The 24,910-nt window shown below is 35.1% G+C and overlaps 2 protein-coding genes, 1 long non-coding RNA gene and 2 other non-coding genes across 6 annotated transcripts in view; 4 read left to right on the forward strand and 1 right to left on the reverse strand.

Moving 5' to 3' along the window:
• Positions 1–24,910, reverse strand: part of LOC108734030 — a 141,089-nt gene that overhangs the window by 77,215 nt on the left and 38,964 nt on the right. The gene's annotated exons all lie outside the window — the stretch shown is intronic.
• On the forward strand, positions 903–18,423 carry LOC108734017 (peptide transporter family 1). 2 transcript variants are annotated; one of them, XM_025980779.1, is made up of 10 exons: positions 903–1,155; positions 4,815–4,879; positions 11,034–11,112; positions 12,814–13,317; positions 13,697–13,779; positions 15,202–15,447; positions 15,507–16,006; positions 16,871–17,084; positions 17,539–17,775; positions 18,140–18,423. In XM_025980779.1, exons 1-10 carry the CDS (start codon positions 1,125–1,127, stop codon positions 18,317–18,319), a joined length of 2,139 nt encoding a protein of 712 aa, XP_025836564.1. In that variant the 5' UTR covers positions 903–1,124; the 3' UTR covers positions 18,320–18,423. The 2 variants fall into 2 exon arrangements, with proteins under 2 accessions (XP_025836564.1, XP_025836565.1); XM_025980780.1 differs by lacking the exons at positions 903–1,155; positions 4,815–4,879 and adding an exon at positions 8,947–9,406 and having other exon boundaries at positions 18,140–18,340.
• Positions 4,948–5,018, forward strand: Trnag-gcc. The gene has a single exon. It is a non-coding gene; the product is annotated as a tRNA-Gly (tRNA).
• Trnan-guu lies at positions 5,138–5,211 on the forward strand. The gene has a single exon. It is a non-coding gene; the product is annotated as a tRNA-Asn (tRNA).
• On the forward strand, positions 19,683–24,721 carry LOC108734015. The gene is made up of 8 exons (XM_018465393.1): positions 19,683–20,086; positions 20,149–20,469; positions 20,546–20,787; positions 20,847–21,162; positions 21,492–21,609; positions 21,671–23,091; positions 23,151–23,858; positions 23,966–24,721. Exons 1-8 carry the CDS (start codon positions 19,937–19,939, stop codon positions 24,134–24,136), a joined length of 3,447 nt encoding a protein of 1,148 aa, XP_018320895.1. The 5' UTR covers positions 19,683–19,936; the 3' UTR covers positions 24,137–24,721.

The raw sequence follows: 24,910 nt of genomic DNA on the forward strand, positions 1-24,910 counted from the left end.
GGACATTGAGTACCTTTTATCCAGAAAAGAATACTGTTCCCGGAGGATAAAAAAATTCGTTTTTAGGACATCAACGAGAGCGAAGCCGTGGGTAAAACCTATCACGAAATTTTGTATACATATTGTCAGGGGTACAAAAAAGGACACAGAGTACCTTTTATCCAGAAAAAAGTGCGGTTCCCGAAGGATGCAAAAATTAGTTTCATGTGGTCGTCGATGATCTTTAATACGTATTTAGGATATTAACGCGAGCGAAGCCGCGGATAAAACCTACTTAACTATAAACTCGATTCCTACAGCTAAGCCTAACTGATTAAGTATCTGTAGATACCGCATTCTCTAAGAGGATAAAATGATAATCCTCAGTAAATGTATACCTTAAATAAGATAAAATAATGATCAACACAAAAAGGTACCGTGTTGCCGGAAGACTATATTTATAATAGTAATATATGAACAATTCTCCAGGGGAATCACCCATGCATCGACATTAGTTTTTACTTGGACCCAGTGGCGCACACATATGGTTTACAATCATGGGACGTGCAAGGAAACAAAATCTTTACCCTTTTTAGTACGAAACCTTTAGAATAGACAACCACACTCACGTCTAGTTCATTAATTTTAAAAATAATTCTGTACTGGAGTGTTAACAATGAGGATCTAAAAGAGGTTTAATTATTTTCTGTAGGTACTTGATACTAAACCAATTGACCTTCTCTTGAGGATTATCTCAACTCATTTATAAAATTATACTGATAATGTCGTAATGCGCAGAGGTTTACAGGTATTTTACAGAATTGTCAATCAATTAGATAAAATACCATTTCGTAAAAATAGCTTAAGCGTTCGTATCACGAAAGTAATACCGAATAGGTACCTACATATTATAGAGCATGTAAATTTTAATAATAATTGTTATGATATCTAAGCGACAGACACCTTAACTTATCACTTTTTTTTAACCGCTATCGCAGTCAAAGATTCAATTCGCCGCCTACGGGTTCATTCAATGAAGTGAATTTATAAGAATCAGTTCACTTTTTTTACGCACGAAGGGGAACAAATGCGACGATAACAAAGAACGCCGAGTTTTAAATTTTGATTTTAGACCAATTGAAAACATGGAAAAAGAAAAGGAACATGAACAAAAAGGTAAGATTCCAAGAATTTATTTACTAAAAAGTAGTAGCTTTCACGTTTATTTTTCACAAAGGTAGGTACCCTTTGGGTATTTCTGTGAAAGTTATTTTAATATAGGAGAAACTTTTATAAAATGTTTCTGTCAATATTTAGTGTTAATATATTTTCAAAATAATCGATATATTGTATAATGTGCGTGCCACTAAAACTCAGAAATGAGTCCCGGTACGATAAATGGAGTTGATGATGTGGTAACCCTCTATCTCCCGTCGATGAAGAAAGTTACTGTTTATATATAGAAATTTCAGACCAGAACATTCGAGAGTATTCGAGAGCATCCCAGAACATTATGGAATGTTGTGAAATGTTCAGAAATAGTCTGGAATGTCCCAAATCATTGTAGATCCTTCTAAAACACATTTGAATGCAACTCCAACCGACTAAGATCTAAAAACCCGAATCAGGTTAATCTTTTTCATCTTTCAATTAGACGTTTTGTTGGATGAAAGTTTACAGGATCCTAATCTGTAATAAGCCTTTTGCTAACAACCATTTAACACCACTGTTTAGGATAATCATGTAAATTTAGTAACATAAAATTATTTATTGTTATAAACTGTTATCTATATTTACAAATCAGATAATCTAAATCCTTTCAGTTTGGCATGTTTTTATTATTTGAAGTGCATCCGTTTTTGATATTTCTACATAAAGAAACTGAACCATTACTTTTATCCTTATCAATCAAACTTTTATGATGTCTTCAAGGTACAAATCCCAAGTATTTCCACTTACTTAAACGATCAAACCAAATGAATAATTAATAATAACATATATATATATATATATGAACCATTTTGACATTTAATAGGGGTTGATATCAAATTAATGTGAAAATTCTTTTTTAATTTTATCCCACTATAAACTACCTCAAATTAATGAGGGAAAAATTTGTTGCTGTCGTCACACCCTTCCTTCTGGTGAGAGCCTTGGTGCGTATAGCCAAAGGTCCCGAGTTCGAATCCCGGCGGGGGTGTGACAACAGCAACAAATTTTTCCCTCATCAGTTTGAGGTAGTTTATGGTGGGATAAAATTAAAAATGAATTTTCACATTAATTTAATAATAACAATTCCGTAGACTTCCAAATCTAAACTGAATAAATTTAAATAAAGTTAATTAACGGTGAGCAGCAAACAAAGATTGCTACAGCGCAGTCATGAAGTGACTTAGTGTACAACATCACAAAAATTTTTAATTATCGGTAAATGTTACCATCTTATCTACGGATAATGAAAATAGATAATGGATTTATACAATAGCCTACTTGACTTTTTACAAGCTTTTATTTAACTTCCAATGTATGTATGTATGTAACTATGTTTGTTCGGGTGGAATTTTAATAATAATATAATCATTTTTATAATGAAAAAGAGGTACAATTTTACCAATATTAATTTAACGAAAAATTTACTTTACATAGACAATTTAATTACGTCTATACAGAGATAATTGTATTCCAATCAAAATTATTGCTATCTACTATCGTTAACAAACAATTGATAATTTTCTTCAACTACAGCACTAATTGCTTTCTGTGACGTGTTAATGTACCTGTAAAATGTACAGGTACCTTTACCCGAGTTTATTAGTACATACATACGATATATACGTGCTCGATAAAGTTATAAAAAGCTTTGATAACGTGCCTACAACGTTTTATGTTTCGAGTATCTCATTAAAAACGTTTTAATGATTATTAGAAGGAAAAAAAGTGCGCACTCAAGTTGGCGGTCTTTTCCAAATAATTAAAAATGAAAAAATCTATTCGCAGTCGTAAACATAAGAACATCAAACAAAACAAAACAGCATTATAGTAGTAGTACCAGCCAACTACCATAAGTAATTTAACGGAATTAATTGCTAAAATTGCAGCTAGTGCAGAACGGCCCGCGTCAGTTTTCTTAAAAATTTCTCTGTGGACCATTATTACTTATTTAAAAATTAACTGATTAGAATATTATAATGGAATTAAAAATTGTTAAAACTGCTAAGTCACTGTGTTCACTCGCACGAGCCGCCGCTGCCCTCAATAATAATCACTCAATAAGAGTTCAATCGAATTATAGTCCACGCTTAATATTGATTGATGCAACTGCAACTTTGAAAATTGTTAACGATCACCGAACTCAATGTCGTTGTCTTTTTAATAAAAAAGAAAATAGACCGATCGGCATCATGTTGTTCGAGTTCGACGACATTATTATTAACAACTCTGAAAATTTCGCACTTTAATTTTGATAAATTATGAATGAATTGCGTACGCAGTATCATTGCCGTTTAATTAAATAACAAATAAAGTCAACGACCCATGGAAGTTGTATTTTATCTTTGGAATAGAAACGATATAGGAAATTTAAAAAAGAGAAGGAAATTGCGGTTCAAACTCGACTTGTCTACCACAGATCGTTCATGAATTTTTAGCAAACAAGTTCATCTCGGTTCATCAATGTATGAAAACAGTTGCTAAAAAGAAAACCTGAAAACTAATACTACAATAAATACAACTGTTTTCTGTTATAATAAAATAGATGTAAAATAATGATGTTAACATATAAAGTTTGCATCGTATTTATCGCCTAACGAATCATATCGGAATTTACAAGTGTTTAATCTATGATTACAATAAAATACAATCAAAGCATCTGTTTGATACAAATGTACAAATGTGGGTCAATAGTTTTAAAGGTATTTATAATGTAGAACACGGCAACAATGAAAGTGCACTTTCATTTGTTTATATTATGAATTGTAGTCTGATTATTATACAAAAAAACCAAATGCAATTCTAAGTTGTATCCAAAAGGTGGAGTAAAACTCAAAATCTTCTCTGCCCTACACTCATGGTTGTTGTAGGATGTAGGGCTTCCGAGTTTTGATGTTTACAACCCTTACGTTTGCTTCTCAATTCGCCACTAGGGTAAACAGATGAAAATCTACAACGATTCGACCCACCATGGTCCCCTGATACATATATATATATATATATATATATATATATATATAGTTCCCCAGTTATATTTTAATATCAGGTTGTAGGTACAAATTATGTACTTACTTAATTATTAATTACTCATTTGGATGATCGTTTTCCATTTTTACATTGACGGTGAACTAAATATTGAACTTAATTACGTTTAATGATCTGCTAAACACGAATTAATTGACGAAGTTCCCTGAAGGCGTCATTTTCTTAACATTTTAAAAGATATCCTTAGACGCGGCACCGCGGAAAGCGCTTCCGCTAACAAGAATATAACGATCAATAAAGCAATTAATTATTAGCAAGTCTTATTACGCAATTTAACCAAAAGATAATTGCCCTTCGTGAGTAAAGTTTTAATGATGTTTAATTGTTGCAAGTTAACTAGATGGATCTTTTACACAAAACCCATTTAAACCATTTTATACTACCTACTTTACAAATCTATTCTGTCAAGATTAATCCTGGAAAATATTTTTCTGTAGCAACCAACGCAACGCTTCAAAGGTGCGAAGAAGTTGCATAGGTATCTAGGTAGTTAAATTATTATTTATTATTAACTACTTATACAAAATCTTAATGTAGCAAAGTTAAAAGTCTGATAAAATCTTCTATTTTTTTTATTTTAGCTGTAGAAGCTATGGGCAAAACCAACGAAAATGACGAGAACTACGATAGTGAAGAAACTGATGTGGTAAGTTTCTTATTACTTTACTTACAGAATACCGTGGAAAAACATTCATGAGGTTATTAGAATGTGTAGCATCGGTGGTTCAGTGGTAGAATGCTCGCCTGCCACGCGGGCGGCCCGGGTTCGATTCCCGGCCGATGCAGACTTTTTACACCTAATTCATTAATTGTGATTGTTATTTTGTTTGCTATCGTTATCATCACTTGATAACGTTAAGTATTATTGCAATATGATATTGTGCAGGTAAACCCATATCTGTCCGCCTCCGTGGCGCAATCGGCTAGCGCGTTCGGCTGTTAACCGAAAGGTTGGTGGTTCGAGCCCACCCGGGGGCGAATGGATTTTTTAAATACAATTTCAAACCTTTAACAATATGCCCTATGTAACCTGACGCGGCCCTGATATGGATACCCTATCCCTTACAGGTATACTCCATTTAGCCTAACCTAGCCTTAATGGTAATACACTCTATCTGCACCCTCCTACATGATTCTCTATCAGAATTTCTTTGTGACTTGTCCTATTAAGGCTAATGGGGCCCTGATATGGATACTCAATATCAATCTTCATTTAAGAGTACACAATATTCAGCCTGATTTGGTCTTAATAGTGATAACCTATCTGAACCCTTTTGTGACTAGTCCTGTTAAGGCTGATATGGCTCTGATGCGGATACTCAATTTCAATTAGTTAATTGTATGCCCTATTCAGACTATTACGGCTGATGTGGCCCTAATTTCGATGCCCTATTCCAATCTTTATTTAAGAGTGTACTCTAGTCACCCTTACCTGGTCTTAATAGTGATAACGTATTTGATCCCTTCTGTGACTTGCCCTATTAACACTAATATGGCTCTGATGTGGATACCCAATTTCAATTCGTTAACTGTATGCCCTATTGAGGCTGATGTGGCCCTGATATAAACGCCCCGTTTACAGTCTTTAACTCTATGCCATATTTAGCCTTATACGGTGATACCCTATCAGTACTCCTTTACGACATGTCCTATCAAGGCTAATATGGCCCTGATATAGATACCCTATTCCAATCTTTATTTAAGAATATTATATATTGAGTCTGATCTGGTCTTAACAGTGATAACCTATCTGAACCCTTTTGTGACTAGCCTTATTAAGCTCTGATGTGGATACGCAACCTCAATTCATTAACTGTATGCCCTATTCAGACCCTGATATAAACGCCCCGTTTCTACTCTTTAACTGTATACCCTATTTAGCCTTATCTATCCTTAACGATGACACTCTATCATAACTTCTTTACGACATGTCCTATTAAGGCTGATGTGGCCCTGACATGGACACCCTATTAACACTGATATAACTCTGATGTGGATACTCAATTTCAATTCTAAAAGGTATGCTTTGATATGGACGCCCTGTTTCTACTCTTTAACTCTATACCCTATTTAGCCTTAGCTATCTCTAACGGTGATACCCTATCAGGGCCTCTTTATGGCATGTCCCAGTAAGACTGATGTGGCCCTGATATGGATATCCTATTCAAACTTTATTTAAGAGTATACTATATTCAGCCTGATCAGGTCTTAATAGTGATCACCTGTCTGAACCCTTTTGTAACTAGCCCTATTAAGACTGATATGGCTCTGATGTGGATACTCAATTTCAATTCGTTAACTGTATGCCCTGATATGCGCGCCCTGTTTCTGGTCTTTAACTGTGTACCCTATTTAACCTTATCCATTTCTAACGATGATACTCTATCAGAACTTATTTATGACATGTCCCAGTAAGACTGATGTGGCCCTGATATGGATATCCTATTCAAACTTTATTTAAGAGTATACTATATTTAGCCTGATCAGGTCTTAATAGTGATCACCTTTCTGAACCCTTTTGTGACTAGTCCTATTAAGAATGACATGGCTCTGATGTGGATACTCAATTTCAATTCGTTAACTGTATGCCCTGTTATGCGCCCTGTTTCTAGTCTTTAACTGTGTACCCTATTTAGCCATATCCATCTCTAACGGTGATACCCTATCAGGACCTCTTTATAACATGTCCTATTAAGACTGATGTGGCCTTGATATGATACTCTATTTCAGTCTTTATTTAAGAGTATACTATATTCAGCCTGACCTGGTCTTAATAGTGATAACCTATCTGAAACCTGGTCTTAATAGTGATAACCTATCTGAACCCTTTTGTAAGTAGCCCTATTGAGCCTGATATGGCTCTGACATGGATACTCAATATCAATTCGTTAACTGTATGTCCAATTTTGACTGATGTGGCCCTGATATGGTTACCCTATTCCAGTCTTTATTTAAGAGTATACTATATTCAGCCTGACCTGGTCTTAATAGTGATAACCTATCTGAACCCTTTTGTAACTAGCCCTATTAAGGCTGATATGGCTCTGACATGGATACTCAATATCAATTCGTTAACTGTATGTCCAATTTTGACTGATGTGGCCCTGATATGGTTACCCTATTCCAGTCTTTATTTAAGAGTATACTATATTCAGCCTGACCTGGTCTTAATAGTGATAACCTATCTGAACCCTTTTGTAACTAGCCCTATTAAGGCTGATATGGCTCTGACATGGATACTCAATATCAATTCGTTAACTGTATGTCCAATTTTGACTGATGTGGCCCTGATATGGTTACCCTATTCCAGTCTTTATTTAAGAGTATACTATATTCAGCCTGACCTGGTCTTAATAGTGATAACCTATCTGAACCCTTTTGTAACTAGCCCTATTAAGGCTGATATGGCTCTGACATGGATACTCAATATCAATTCGTTAACTGTATGTCCAATTTTGACTGATGTGGCCCTGATATGGTTACCCTATTCCAGTCTTTATTTAAGAGTATACTATATTCAGCCTGACCTGGTCTTAATAGTGATAACCTATCTGAACCCTTTTGTAACTAGCCCTATTAAGGCTGATATGGCTCTGACATGGATACTCAATATCAATTCGTTAACTGTATGTCCAATTTTGACTGATGTGGCCCTGATATGGTTACCCTATTCCAGTCTTTATTTAAGAGTATACTATATTCAGCCTGACCTGGTCTTAATAGTGATAACCTATCTGAAACCTTTTGTAACTAGCCCTATTAAGGCTGATCTGGCTCTGACATGAATACTCAATTTCAACTGTACGCCCTATTCTGGCTAAAGTGGACCTAATATGGACACTCTGTTTCTACTCTCTAAGTGTATACCCTGTTTAGCCTTATCTATCCCTAACTGTAATACCCTATCAGAACTTCTTTACGACATATCCTATTAAGGCTAATGTGGCCCTGATATGGATACCCTATTTCAATATTTATTTAAGAGTATACTGTATTTAGCCTGATCTGGTCTTAATAGTGATAACCTATCTGAATCCTGTTGTGACTTTCCCTATTAAGACTGATGCGGTGATTATTTAGCCTTATCTGGCCCTAATGGTGATACCTTATCTAAACCCCTTTGCGGCATGTCCCCAATGTGGCCCTAATGTGGATACACTATTTCACCCTTTAGAGGTGCTGATTCTTTTGAGAGCGTTATTAACTCGTTATAAATTAGTGACCCATAAAAAAATAGACGATTTTTTTATTCCAAGCTACTATAACATATTACCTTGTTGCATACTTATTTTATTTATTTATTCAGCATTTTCCTATTTATAATGAGAACAGATTATTATAATGTAATTTGTCCCAATTTTTTGAATTGTACAAATAAAAATACAATAGTTATTATTAGTACGTCGAAGAAATGGCATCATTGAAATCCTACAAAAAAAATAAACTCCCCTAGGATCTAATTTAGGAACTTGTTACTTCTATGCACCCCTTGTTCTAAATAACATATATGAAACCAAAAATATGAAAGGTATATTTTGAATTCTACACAATGATTACTGCAGTGCATTTACCTTCGAAACTAACGACCATCAGAAAGCAAATCATTAAGTATGGCAAATGTGACGGCCACATTCCGTCACACATTTATATAAAACAACCATAACTACAGTAAAAGTTTCAGTACGGTGAAACTTTGTTGACATACAACTACAAATCCTCGGCTACAGAATTGTACGTTTGTTGCTTTCGAACCGACTCATTATTGTCGTCTCACTCCTCTTCTTCATCAATGTGCTCTTAGTAAAATTATTATAATATGTAGACGTACGACATGACGCGAATGAATGACATTATCATAATTTAGTGTTATTATTTATTTATTGTATGCATATTATATTCAGCGTCGCAATTTTTTCAACAATAGAAAAAAATTTAAAATTTAGCGCAGGTCGATTTTCTACGCGATAAATGTGCAAATTCATGTTTTAAAGTGGATAGTTAACAATGTGTAGATACGGGTGTGTGATACCTAACAGTGCAATTTCACTAATTCTAATGTAAATGAAACTTTAAGATATGATAAAAAAAATTATTAGTGGAAATAAAGTTTATTCATTGTTTTAAAGTCGTAACGAACTACCTAAAAATGGGACTACCATCGCACAAAACAAAGGTAAAAGTAACCTTCACTATATTATTCTCTACTCTGACTTATTAAAAAAAAAAAAAAATGAAAACATCAATATCAACAATCGTCTTTTTTTATTACCTATTATTATTACACGGACGAAACTGCGAACAAAAAGTGGGTATATAAACGTAATATATGTGGTTCTAACACACAATGCCAATATTGTTAGTTAATCAATAAGTAGATCAATTTAAAATGGAAAGTTTAAAAGTACGAATTTGGGACATATTGTGTATTTAATGGTCCTCACTTGTTTTATTCAAAAAAGTGTTGAATGCAACAATTTTGCAACAAACATTACCCATTTTCACCTACTTTTTGTCAGTAATACTTTTTATTGCAGTTAATGTACCATTAACACTTTCAGCCTCGTTAATCTCGTAATGCCCGAAGATTATCTACTTTTTTGATAACTTAGGTATTAGGTAAAAAACACTTGGTTTTCCTTAAAAAATCAGATACAGTATGTCCCAAAATAAAATCTTTTGGCTCTAAAAACTTTATTAAAAAGAAATGTGGTATTTATTGGACTTTTAGAAATTCTGAAAATTCCAAATCTAATAAATTACATTAAAATTCTTGCAATTACTTGAAAATTATTACGAATTTTAAATTCAAAATTTTACAAATATTTGCTATTGAAGTTTACAAAATACAAATATTTAATTATTTCTTTTAAACTTTCTAAAGAACATTAGTAGTCCCTTATGAGCTCTTCAAAATTAAATTCGAAATGTTTTGTTGACAATGTTTTTGCTATTTTACGAAAGTCAATCGTCTTATTTTAATGTCTAGAATTTACAGTTACTATATATTTCGATTACATATTATGATTATGTAAGTTACCTGTCCGTTTTTAAAACCTTGATAAAAGTGAAATTGATTCCTTTAACTTGCTGCATTTATGCAGAACGAGTTTTGTTTTTAAGGTTAAAAAATAATCCGTTAACCTGCTTTAAACAATTACAGTAACCCAGTTATTAAAATTTTAATTTATTAATCTAAAAAGTATTTCGTATTATTACAAATAAGTAGACTGTTTATTTATATGTGGGACCATTTAAGGGTAATTTGTTTATTACTAATCAATGGCAGACAGAAAATATGTCTTTTATATTGTGTCCTCATTTTAATACAAGTTAATAAACTGTATATCATTTAAGAAATATGTCAATCGATTTTGGTCAACTACAAAATAAGTGAACTTAATCGTTATGGGTACAGACATTTCCATCTGAATCTTTTTGAAACCAATGTCTGGAAAAGGACAATTCATAATTTGTGTAGAATATCACAAGCTAATGCTATAATGTTATTTTTATGTTTACCAACATTTATTGCAAAATAAACTAACTATGGGAAATTTATTTATTATAATTATTCCTACGTCGATGTGATGGTAAACGAGATGAAAAATGATAATACAAAATTATCGAATTATCTGTCTGTCTGCCGATAAATAATGAGATTTACCAATAGGAACCTTACATTTTCAGTTGACCAAACTTTCTTCAATTTTATGGGTCGATTCTAACTAACTCCAGCTTGCTGAATTCAAATATTAAATAATTAAATTATTACATTATGCATTTTTTTTTTATTTTTACAGAAACTACCCTACCCAAAGTCAGTGTTTTTCATCGTAACAAATGAATTTTGTGAAAGATTCTGTTTCTATGGCATGCGAAGTAAGTATTTCACTCTATTCTTCATCATCAATTTTACACCACAACACTGTTTTACAAATATAAAAACTGTACGGATTTTCCTTATTGTTTTAATTGTTTTCTTTTCAAATGCTTGCAGACTATCTACTAGGATTGCTAATATTCATAAGTATAATAACAACTACTTTTATTCAAAAACTACTCTGTAAAAAACTCCGGAAATTCCATAATGTTACGTTTATGACCTTCATTAGAGATACAATTAACGGATTTACATAAAGTATAAACAAACCGATTTAGCCTACGATCAGAATTACACACATATAATTCCATTACTTTATTTAGATCTTCAAGTTCATAATCTTCCACAAAGAAAACTCTTTTTTCTGTTTAATGATAAGTATCATAGGAATTTGAAGTTAAATGCAATTTGTAAAAAAACCCAGGGTTGTATGCAATATTTCAGGTTAAAGGAGGTCATAATTTATAAAAAATTTCAATGTCAACCGGAAAAGTTGCAAAGTTGATGATGAATCCATATTATGTAACGGTGACCTAAGTTAGAACAGTATTTAATTATCTTTAGAACATAATGATTCGTCATTCGTATTTTAGATACAAAAAAGAATACCACTTTATTCACATTCAATTTTGTTTACGTGCGCTCAAAGTTGGATACAATTATACAAAAATCTAGCAATAAACTTGGACATTAACGAATTCCAGATTTATGCATCTTAGAATTATCGTTAGTCTTATTAGCTCCCCTCTGATGGGTGCACCACAAGGAGCGCCGTATCTCAAACACCTGCTCTTCCAATTAACGAATTACAGATTTCTGCATCTTGGACTTATCGTTAGTCCAATTAGCTCCCCTCTGATGGGTGCACCACAAGGAGCGCCGTATCTCAAACACCTGCTCTTCCAATTAACGAATTACAGATTTGTGCATCTTGGACTTATCGTTGGTCCCATTAACTCCATTCGAATGTGCGCACCACTGGCAGTATCACATTTCAAAGTTCCAACACCTTCTCGAATTATAGATTTCTCTATATCGAACTTATCTATAGTTCCATTAGCTCCCCACTAACGCGTACATTATTGTTCAAATGCCTGCTCTTCGAATTAACGAATTTTAGATTTCTGCATCTTGGACTTATCGTTAGTCCCATTAGCTCCCCTCTAATGGGTGCACCACAAGGAGCACCGTATCTCAAACACCTGCTCTTCCAATTAACGAATTACAGATTTCTGCTTCTTGGACTTAACATTGATCCCATTAACTCCATTCCAGTGTGCGCACCACTGGGAGTATCACAGTTTAAAGTTACAAAACTTCTGGTCTAGACAATTGCTTAGCATTCGGGAGGACTCCGGTTCGATTCCGGGTCCGTCTGCCTTGATTCAAGTTTTCTGTGGTTTCCTTGGATCACTTAGGCTTCTTCTGTTTTCATTTCGTTAGTCTCATCTTTCTCACCCGAACCACCACCCACCCATTCCCACGATTCCTGAAAGGAGGAGACTATCTTCCGGTGTAGTCCGGAGGGACTGTTCGCCCACCAGCATTAGTGGCTGGTGGGAATGAAACACCCAAAAGTTTTTTTTCCCATTACATCCCCTCCAGTATGTGCACCACTGGGACTGCCACAGTTCAAACGCTACCTCTTAAATTTGTCAGAATATGAACCCGTATAATAATTTCTTGTTTTTTTCTTTCAGCAATCCTTAGCCTTTACCTCACTGACATCCTCCTCTACTCCGAGAGTACAGCAACGGTAATATACCACACTTTCGTCGTCCTGGTGTATTTCTTCCCAATTATAGGGGCAATGATTGCCGACAGTTTTCTCGGAAAATTTCGTACGATTGTTTACCTGTCGTGTGTGTACGCAACCGGAAATGCACTTCTTGCCTTAACTGCCGCACCACCTCTTAACTTTCCGTTACGAACTATGACCCTAATAGGTCTTCTTCTGATAGCAGTTGGATCAGGGGGTATAAAACCATGCGTGTCAGCTTTTGGCGGGGACCAATTCACTCTACCGTATCAGGCTTCCCAATTATCAAAATTCTTTTCCGTGTTTTACTTTTCCATTAATTTTGGAAGTTTTATCTCCACGTTTGTCACCCCCATATTGAGGGAAGATGTCAAATGTTTCGGTGACGATAGCTGCTATTCGTTAGCTTTTGCTGTGCCAGGGGTTCTGATGGTTATATCCATAGGTAAGGCATTTTCTTCCACTATATATATATATATATACATAGCGTGATAATTTAAATTTATTATTAATTAGTGGTTCAAGGTTTTCAAAACTTAACTGTTTCAAGTATATCAAAAATTAGACCATGAACCAAATGTTACAATGTATAAAAGATTTCTATTTAATTTATTTGTTTACGTTTCCATTTCTCTATAAAACTAAGTACAGTAAATTTTATGTTATGAAATATCGCTCAATTACCGTTTCTTATCACGTATTGCGCCGCATAAATTCTGTATTATCAGCTTAGTTTTTTTTAACTATACTTAATATGTAATATTAATTTTAATGTCATACTTAAATAGATTAGAAGTTTTTCAATAATGCGGCAATTTTTTCAGTCGTTTTCGTGGCGGGTAAACCATTTTACAAAATCAAACCTCCAGAGGGAAATGTGGTACTTAAAGTCAGCAAATGTATTGGGGTAAGTAGCAAGTACGAGGGTGGATTGATAAGTTTCCGGCCTAACCAAGAGATGACGCCACTAGGCCTACCTTGAGGTGACATTCTATAGTACCATCCTTGGATAGCTTGTAGCTATAGTTTCAGCCCGATCTCCTTGCTAGTGTAGGTTTGACAGCACGCTGAACAAGACGCCTCTGTGGTTTTCGTAAAAATGGAAAAGCAGGAAAATCGTGCTGTCATCAAATACTTTTATTTGAAGGGGTTAACGCCGAAGGAAATTAAAAAAGAGATGGACTCAACACTGGGGACATCCTCCCCGTCATATTCAACCGTTAAGCAGTGGGTTTCCGAGTTTAAAAAGGGTCGTGTGAGCACCTCTGATGGGCCTCGCTCAGGACGCCCCGTTGAGGTCACAACTCCAGATATGATCGAAAAAATTCATCAAATAGTGCTGGGAGACCGCAGATTGAAAGTGCGTGAGATAGCTGAGACCTGTAAGATGTCATATGAACGTGTGCAACATATTTTGCACCAACATTTGCATATGGAAAAGCTCTGTGCAAGATGGGTGCCGCGTTTGCTAACAGTCGACCAAAAATTGATTCGAAAAAACATTTCTACCGCAAATTTGTCATTGTATAAGCGTAATCCAAGCGAATTTTTGCGTCGATTCGTAACCGTTGACGAAACGTGGGTCCACCACTACACTCCTGAAACCAAAGAACAGTCTAAACAGTGGATTGGACCAGGGGAACCAACTCCAAAGAAGGCAAAAACAATTTTTTCGGCGAACAAGGTTATGGCTACTGTTTTTTGGGATGCAAGAGGTATTATATACATTGATTACCTTGCAAAGGGTAATACTATCACTGGTCAATACTACGCAGACTTATTGCAACGTTTGAGCCACGAGGTGAAAATTAAACGACCTCATCTGGCGAAGAAAAAAATCTTGTTTCATCACGATAACGCACCAGCGCACACGTCAATCGTTGCGACGGCTAAAATCAACGATCTAAAGTTTGAATTGATGCCGCACCCTCCTTACTCTCCAGACCTAGCCCCGAGTGACTATTTTCTGTTCCCTAATCTCAAAAAATGGCTTGGCGGTAAGAGATTTGCGGACAATGAAGAAGTAATCGAAGCTGTAAATGGTTATTTTGAGGAGCTTGACGAATCAGTCTATAGAGATGGCATTAATAGACTGGAACACCGCTATGAGAAATGTATCAGCCTTGGAGGAGATTATGTTGAGAAATAAAAAAAAAAAATTTTTAAAAACCTTGTTTTTCTTGGTCAGGCCGGAAACTTATCAATCCACCCTCGTATTGTACTTGCAGCCTTCTAACATACGGGATTTTTTTATTATTAATTTGTGGAAGGGAATTTCTCGTCTTCACATCCCTGTTGTCGTTTCTCCAATTCCCCATTTCGGTTATAGAATGCCATCGTTACCAGGATGAAGACCAAAGAAAGGAACCGTGAACACTGGCTGGATTATGCCAAAGAAAAATACGACTCCCAATTAATTCAAGATATAAAAGACACACTAAGGGTTTTAGTTCTGTTCCTGCCTCTTCCCGTATTCTGGGCCCTTTACGACCAGCAAGGTACCGGTTGGACTTTTATGGCTCGAAGAATGGATGGATACATTGGCTTCTACACAATTCTTCCCGATCAGATGCAGGTAAATTTATTTCTTTTGAAGTTCATTGCCTATTTTTAAATGTTTGCATTAAATCACAGGTGGTTAATTCAATTCTAATTCTTGGCTTCATCCCATTGTTCGATTACGTTATATATCCAGCGTTGGACAAGTGCAGAATTCTGACTAAACCCCTTCAACGGTTAACAACAGGTGGTATATTTGCTGCTGCGGCTTTTGCAATCTCGGCAGTCATAGCCCTATTTATCGAACAGACTTACCCCCAGCTTCCATCAGCGGGCAATGCTCAGTTGAGAATTTACAACGTTTTACCCTGCGACATCCGCCTTACGTCGCCTAATTTAAATAATGGTCAAACAATTTTCATAAAAAGTCTGGAAAGTTATACGAATATTGATCTTTCGGTTACTAGAAGTGCAACATACAACTACATGGTGGATAGTACGTGTTCTTCTGTCAGTGGATCGTTCCAATTAACGGAAAAAACTGCAGCAGGTTACTATTTCAATGAACTAAACGGAGCCGCTCGGTATTTTGAAGATGACGTTTCCAAAAGCACAAATGGATATCCCAGTGTCCGGTAAGAAACACGTTTGCCTCAGATGACTGTGCAATTCCTTAATATCATCATCATCATCATCATAAGGTCGTCAGTCTGAAGACTGGTTGGACACGTACCTCCACTCTCCTATCCTGAGCTAAACTTCGCATTTCCATAAAACTAGAACAGCCCACATCCTTAACTATTTGCGAACAGTAATCTAATCTAGGTCTACCTCTACCCCTCCTAACTCCTGTTTCTGCCTCTAATATGTCTCTGACTAGACCTTCATGCCTGAGAAGGTGTCCTACCAACCTATCTCGCCTATTTTTTATTGACTTCCATAGAGTCCTCTGTTCTCCTATTCTTTCCAATACCTCTTCATTTCTAACCTTTTCTACCCACGATATCCTCATCATCCGCCTATAACACCACATTTCGAACGCTTCTAACCTTTTCTTTTCCGCCGCTCCCACTGTCCATGTTTCGCACCCGTACAACGCCGTGCTCCAAACATACACCTTTAACAACCTTTTTCGAATTTCTAAATTAACCGTTCGCGAGCATAGAAGTGACTTCTTTTTATTAAAGGCGACACGACCCTGCGCTATCCTCTGCTTTATATCCCTACTACTCCTTCCATCCTGACTTATCTGACTTCCTAGGTATCTAAAATCAGCCACTTCTTCTAATTTTTCGTCTCCTATCTTTATATTCGCTCTTTCCCTACTTTTTCTTCCCTTGCATACCAGTATTTTAGTTTTACTTTTATTTATTTTCATACAGTACTGATCTGTCAGTACCGCTTCCATTTTATTTAAAGCTATCTCTAAGTCCCCCTTGCTAGATGCTAATACTGCTATTATTTATTATTTATTCCTTAATAGTGACATTTATTTTCAGAACCTTATTCAACAGTGCCGATTCTTTGCCTGTTACTTTTACCGACAGCGGTGGCGTAGAAAGGCTTTCCATCGGCAGTTCAAATTCTTCACTATTTTCTCTTAGTCCTGATACGTACAAGGTCAGAATTGGAAGCACTTTCTCCCAAGACGTGACACTGTCACTGGGGGGAGTATATTCCTTGTTGGCACTGGTTAATTCTCCATCCAGCATTGTAAGTACAATATAAAATAAATACATAAAGGTAAACCAATGACCGGTTGCTTTTACAAATAAAAATTTACAAATATTTCACTCAATATGTCTTCTTCTTTGATCAGGATTAAATAGATTTGAAACCTACCATTTTCTGCACTTTTAATGCCTCTTTTTCATCCGTTTCTAAATAGCAAAACCTTCTTCAGTTTATAACTGATACTCTTTTGAAAGGTCTTAATCTATTTTGTCTTTTGAGTCCATCAAGGACAAATTTTAGATTATCGATAAATTTCTTCAGTGTTGTGATGATCATTATTCACTGTAACCCAGGACGAGGTTGAAAAAGGTTAGGTTCATGGCTTTGATCAAAAATAATGTACTATTTAATTATTAAAGGTTCTCCCGGTCATTGGTTTACTAAATCTTTCTACAGATAGCAGAAGTAACACCCTTCCGTACCCTCTTTTCAGACATTGAATTTAATAGAAGTTACAAGGCCCAACAGTGTCCACATGCTACTGCTCATTCCACAGTATATCATTATAACAGCCGGGGAAATTATGTTTTCCATAACTGGATTGGAATTTGCCTATTCTCAAGCGCCTACGAGTATGAAGTCGGTATTGACAGCTGGATGGTTGCTTACAACTGCTTTTGGCAATGTTATCGTCATTATCATACAAGCAATTGAAATTTTCGAAGAACAGGTAATGTGATTACGAAACTATGAATGAACTTTTCCGAATCTTCTGTATTTCAAATTTAATTTATTTATAAATATCTCATAGTTTTGGTCGTAAGTCAAAAACAATGTGCTAATTACAAAACTATTGTTTGGGAACGTGTAAGTCATTTCATGTATGATATCGACCCCACTCGACCTTGGAACCCCACATTATACTTTGACCTTCAACTTGGGCAACAAAAATAAACTAAATTTTACATTACCAATTTTTGAAATGACTAACAATGGAGTCGTATCGAAAAGGCCCCTTTTTCGGCTCTCTTAGTTTGAATATTTGTTATCCATAAAAAAGTGCTATTTTCATTTTTTTTTTATTTTTATTTCAGTCCAAAACCTTCTTTTTGTATACCGGCATTATGTTGTTGGACATGATAATATTTGCTTTGATGGCCACGAGATACAAGTACGTCAACAGGAGCGACAGTGATAGCGAAGAAATCGATCTTCCAATAAAAACCAATGGCGTCGAAAATGCGACCTACATGAATGAAGAAAAACAGAAATAAAGTTCCTTATTTTCGCTTTAATTTATTATTTAATTTCACACGTTACGTACTTGCTTTACTTAATATGTATAATGTACAGTTTAATTATATTTATACACATGTTATATGTACCTACATTTAAACCTCTAGCTAAAAAATGATTTAAAAGTTGTCAAATGCTACGAACATCAAGAATGATAAGAACTGGATGGCACAATCAGACAAGGGGATGACCTTTCTCAGTCCCAGAAGCAACCCTGTATAACTACTAATGCCAATTTTTGTTTTCGAAATTATGCAACCGCAATAACACGAGTGTATTTTCTGTTTTCTATTTATAATATTGTTAATAGCAGAAAAGCAATGGTAATTCTTGACCAATTTTCTTTCAAATTTTCATTACAATTTTCATTTTGTCATATGATATATCTATAATAATCTGTGTATGGAGCTAGTTCATGTTGTAATGGACGGATGGTTAATTTATCACTCTAAATTTAACTTTAAAGAAATACATAAAATATCACAATTTATTATCCTGAAATTCTTGAAAAATATAATTCAATGTATCTGTGTCATTTGTGTAATTATACATTGAAGAAAAATATAAATTTACAAGAGACTGCAGTCTTGATAATAAGTCAGAAGGGACGTTACAAACAATCAACAAATAACTTTTGTCATTATTTTGGACATTGCTGAATACTTTGACTGAATCATATAAATTTGCAGTTATAAGAGCTGAATTAAAGGGATTATAATTTGGAGAAAGTAGATTGCAATATTCTTCAAACCCTGTCACTATGGTCAATTTTGGTGTTTTATGCCAGAGATGAACTCCATTTAAATGAGTCAATAACTCAGGCAAGTCTTTCAAATAACTGAAAAGTACAAACAAAAATAATACTGGATATTTGTTTCAAATTTTTGAAATGTACTCACAAAAAAGTTAGTAACTTAAGGACTTGCTTGTCGCAAATATTTATATTTTCAGGTAACTGTTTAATTTGTTTTGGTGAGTATATCCACACACCATGTCCAAGCTCAGAGTAATGTATTGCACACTAAAATTACTTAATATTTATGCATAGTTATGTATCGGATTTTAAAAATACCTTAAAGACTACTGATTCCAAATTTTCTCCATTAACCAAAACCGATACAACGTTTTCCGGTAACATAAACATTTTTCCTCTTATCTTATTATGTTATGTTTACATTTTTACATATGCGGATGATAGTTTTGATTCTGGGTAATAAATTCTGGGGAGGGAGGATTGAATGAGTCTATCTCACATTCTGTTTCTCCCTTTGTTTCCTATTCCACGCATACATTCCACGCATGTAAATCTTTATAACTGCGCAATTTTTGCATGTCTTGCGCGTTAAGGACTTATTAAGGACTTACTGGAGTGGTGAAAGGTCGCGATTTGACGTTTATGAGTTGACATTTATATATGTTGTATTTGTTTCTCGATATATAGAATAAAAACTGAAAGGTGTTTGTCAACAAATACACAGTGAAAATTATTAGTTTAACCTTCTGATTATGGAGAAATAGTTTATGAAAACAGACATTTAGCAAACGTTAGTGTATCAGTGAACGTTACGTGAATTAATTGTAAACTTTTATTAAACATGGACTCCAGAAAGGCAGACCTTGTTATCAAGTACAATTTACACTGGAAAAATGCCCCCAAAAGCAGCATGAAAAACAGGGTAAATATTGTTGGAATGTGTGACCTGTCAACATCATCCAGAAATCTAGAACAATTTAAGTCATATTTGGTAAGTCTGTGTGTATGGTATATGCTTTCGATAAAGGGGATTAATCATATTACTTCACATAGCTGAAAAATTCGGGGGCAACTGGTGATGACGTCAAAGTGTCATATATAGGTGATGAGGATAAGGAGTTTCCCATAGAGACCCAGGAGGACTTTCACACTGCCCTCAACTATTTTCGTGAAGTAGCCCGTAGTGGTAACACTATTACTCTGAAACTTGAATCAGTCTTTTACAAGAACAAGACAGATCTATTGAAAAGAAGTGTGAGTTCTTCTGAGGATAGTTCAAGGGATGTCAATGAAGAACATTGGTATCAGGTGGTGGATGAAAATGTAGACTTATTCTCAGAGCCTCCCACATGGTTCACAAAATACATGACCAAGGTAAACATTTATCCATTATGAAATATATTCCCAAAAGGAAATAGAAATCCATTGAAACCATTGAACTTTGTTTCAGTTCAAGGATGATCTAGTTAAGGAAATAAATAATGCTGTTTTAAAGTCTGTCTCTGGTACAATACCCAAAAATACAATTTCTACTAACACGCCACCAGAAAATGCACCAGTGAAACAAATAAGAAAGAAGCATAAAGTTAAGACCAATCTCATGGAGATGCCAAGTGGTTCCTCAATGTCCAAAAAGAAAATGAAAGCTGGTAGAAGCTTTGTTAAAGCATCAGGGGACAATATTGTGGCAGAGTATATAATACCATGGTTTATTGTAAAATTTATATTTCTTACTAATATTTTTTTAATAGGAAAAATGCATTGAAAGAGCAAAAATTAGATCAGAAACTTGCTAAACTTGAAAACAAAACTCTGAAAATAAAAGCTAAGAAAGCAATGCTTCAAATGAAGTTAGGCGCGGAATCCAGCCGTTCCAGTAAACATCATCACCACTATCACAATTCCAACCAACAACCCACTGATACTTTTGCAGCTGAGATCGAAAATCTAATGGGGGCCATTCCTATTCGACAACGTGAGACCACAGTTCCTCGTATGCTGGGTGGACAGGTTTTAGAGCACGAATGGGAAGTAATGAATACTGGACAGTTACCCTGGACTGCTGAGGTAGGTAAAAATCGGGAACACCATCCTTTCAATTAAATCTTTTAGAGGGAGGTTGATTAAATTTAATTTCTCTATTTGTCTTTAATATCCTCCTAATCTGAGCACTTTACAACAGCGTCTGGTGTTCCTCAAGGTAGTATTCTCGGGTCCATACTATTTGGTATATTTAGTAATAGTTGACCAAATATTATTCTATTTTTAGAATTTTTATTGCTCCAAGATTTTCAAAGCTATTCATCCCTTCTAGAGATGATTGTATCCAATTGCAAAATGATTTTAATTCTGTGGGGCCACTATAATTCTAAAAATATTTTTTTGTTTATTTTCAGACTGAACTTCATTATGCATGGGGTTCAGTAGCTTTGCAGCCCTTACATCTCACTTACAGTTGCCCTTATCTGCAGCCTGGTGAAAAGGGAATTGTTAAAGTGCAATTGAAAATACCAAGTACGATTTACGTATGTATTATGCCAAATTATTTATTAAAACTTTTGTATTTCACTCACAGAAAAGCCGGGTAAGTATGAGAATTACTGGTACTTCCATCATCTAGGACGTCGTTTCGGCCATTGGCTGGGTTGTCAAGTGGTGGTTGATCAATCGCATCTTAAAACTAAACAGTGTAGCATCTCAAACGACACTCTCAACCCATTTGCAGAAAATCAAACCTTGAAGTTGAAGTCAGACGTGTCTAATCTCCCAAAGCGTGATGGCTTTAATTCACCGACTTCGTTCGTTGACAATTTACCACCCGTTGATGATCCTAGCTTTACAGCTTTAGAAATTTCGAAATTAATCGATGATTTAAAAGGAAAAATATGTAACTCAGAAACGATACCGGACACCACAACAAATACAAATACTTTGGACAATAACAAAGACATTAATTTGAAAATATCCGACGTGAATCTAAACAAACAGGAAAAGGAACTACTGCAAAAGGACATCCTTGACATTGATACAAAATTGGTTGATCTTAAAATTTGTAATAGCGATGACATCAGCACAACTTCAGATAGTGACAATCAGAGTATCGTTTCCGTTACTGAAAGTAACACTACATCCGGTTCAGAAATGTCTGAAGAATTTGTCCTTGTAAAGAAACCTATAGAAATAGTTGAAAAAGAATCTTGTGAAATCGACAATGAAAAAAATAACAACAATAACGAAGCTAACGTAGACAATAAACCTCGGAAAAGTGGCAGTTCCTTTATTTTGGAGATACCCAACGACGACTCCGAAGTTGAAGATTACATTAAAATCAACAAAACCATAATTCCACTCCCAGTCGTTCGAGTACAGGCTGAAAAAAAATCTGACGAAAACGGTGAACAAAAAATGGAGGAGAAAAAAAATGAAGAAAATGAAGAGGTCACTGATGACCAACCTAAAATTGAAAATCACTCAATTTGTAAAGAAGGAGTAGACGCAAACAAAACCAACGATCCCCTAGAACGAACTTGCATCACAGTTGATGGTGTTCAATTGTTGGTCCCAACTAAATTTCTACGTCAAGATTTCCTAAACAAGATTGAATCCACAAATTCGGACAATCAAACAGAAGCAACAAAAGAAAACACCACCGATCCATCGGAAACGCCCAAAACAAACAATGCTGTTCCAGTGAAGGAGGAGAACGCTGTGCAAGAACAAACAATTCCAGTAAAAGACGATCCAGACAATGCAAGAAACACGCAAAGCATTTATGTATCAGCAGCAACAACTCCAGATCTCTCATTATCATCCTTGCAGGGAAATGCCAATAGTGAAAATGGAAAATCTACAATTGAAGAGGGAGATGCTAAAAGTAATTCCAATAGTAACAGATTGTTCGTATTCCCACAGAGCTGTCCCGGATTTGAGGTCATCTACCCCCCCAATAGCACCGACAGTTTCATTGGATACTCAGTTGACAACAGCAATGGACAGGTAACAACTCCCCAAAATATCTTTTTTACTCATTTCATCATTGTGAATAACCTTTTCAGGCCACTAACCCCTTTCAATCAGACTTGATAGCGTGGTTCTCTCACAATAGTGGTCCAGGAACTCCGTCGTCATTCTATCCGGTCGAACATCTTCCCCAAACTTATAGTCACTCTACTTCCGGCGCGGGTTACCCGAACTATACCTTCCAACAGCAGTACTCTTATCCCAATTACGATCAACAAATGTTATTCAATGGTTTTCCGCAATATTCTCATGCCGCCTCTTACAATACTAACAATGCTACTTCAGCTAACGCTTTCAGGACATTTGTCGAAGAACAACAGAGATCTAATTTCGGTAATTCGACTTCTTTTGCGGAAGCAACTGCCAGTGCGAGAACATTCCACAATTCGAATGTTGCGGAACAACCGAGAGTCTTCTCCAGAACAACTTCTTCTGCTAGTTCTTTCACGGCCGAAGAAAATTTGGAACGAACTTCTTCTTTAAACTCTTCCAACACACAAGGGGCTGATACATCACGAGTAACTACAAATAATCCTGTTGAAAGTCCATCAGGAAGTAGTACACCTCTTCAGAGTCCTCCAATTTCCGGAAGGATGCGCGAAGGAATCCGCAATTCTGGATTTAAAGGGATATTACCCGTTTCTGTGACCGCTGTTCCCGAAAACATCGTCACGGGAGCAGTTAATGTTGCTTCTTCTGCCATTAACACGGCACGTTCAGTACTTAACATGTTCAACCCAGAGGTAAATCATTACAGAGTTTTTAAGCTAATCTTAACCCGGATTAGATTTTCTTTTTTAATTTTTTAAAAATTCCTTGGATATAATAACAAAACAATATATTTTTGTAGCCTGGCACTTGGGTAAACGGTCATTGGGTTCCTAGGGATCTCGATTCAAGACGAGAAAGAGCTTTGAGAATTCTAGATGAAATGGGTTTCCGAAACCGGGATTACAATGCGACGCTTTTAGCACGCTATAGCGATGACATTACGCAAGTAATATCTGAACTCGTCCAATAAATAAAGTGCTTACGAAAATTTAGGGATGTACTTGCAATATTTACATGCCTATATGTAGTTGTTATACAAACATATAAATATTTGAAATAAAATTATTTTGTTTCGTTTAGGAGTCTAGAAAACCGTTTTTATTACTTTAGTTTGACAAATTATAGGAGTAACAACAATTAAGACGAGATAAAGTGTGAATTAACAATGGAATTGGAATTCTTTTGTAATTAAATGTAACATGCATCAATACATTTTAAAATTTCAAAATGGTCATCTGTAGTAAGCTAGATGTGATAATTTTTTCGTTTATTTAAATATTATATACATGTATATGTATAAAGTATACATATAAATGTAGGAAAACTAAATTTTAGCTTTCAGTTCTGACAAAAAATTAATAAAGCGCCTATTCGTTATTTAATGTGCTATTTTGCAGTAGTTTTTTTTTTAATGTTAAGTAAAGGAGAAACATTTAATAGAGGTATTTAGCAAAAACTGTAGAACGTAAGATGAAGTACTTTTTCAATTTACTGTTATAATCATATGTATGTACACATAAGAGGTACCTAATCCATAAAATATGTAATCGTTTGAGTATTGTGTTATTTGAACAAATAAAGAAGAAAATTCATTTTCACTTTTTTTTATTTTCCATAAAGAAAACTGAAATGAATTCAAAATATAATTAGGAGTGGGATATAAATTGAAAACGATTTGAAAATAAGTTTCTCTATACCCATTCAACGGCTTGGCAGTGATAAACACTGGTATTCTTAAGTTAAT

Source organism: Agrilus planipennis, unplaced genomic scaffold, assembly GCF_000699045.2.
Source record: "Agrilus planipennis isolate EAB-ADULT unplaced genomic scaffold, Apla_2.0 scaffold8, whole genome shotgun sequence".
NCBI lineage: Eukaryota > Metazoa > Arthropoda > Insecta > Coleoptera > Buprestidae > Agrilus > Agrilus planipennis.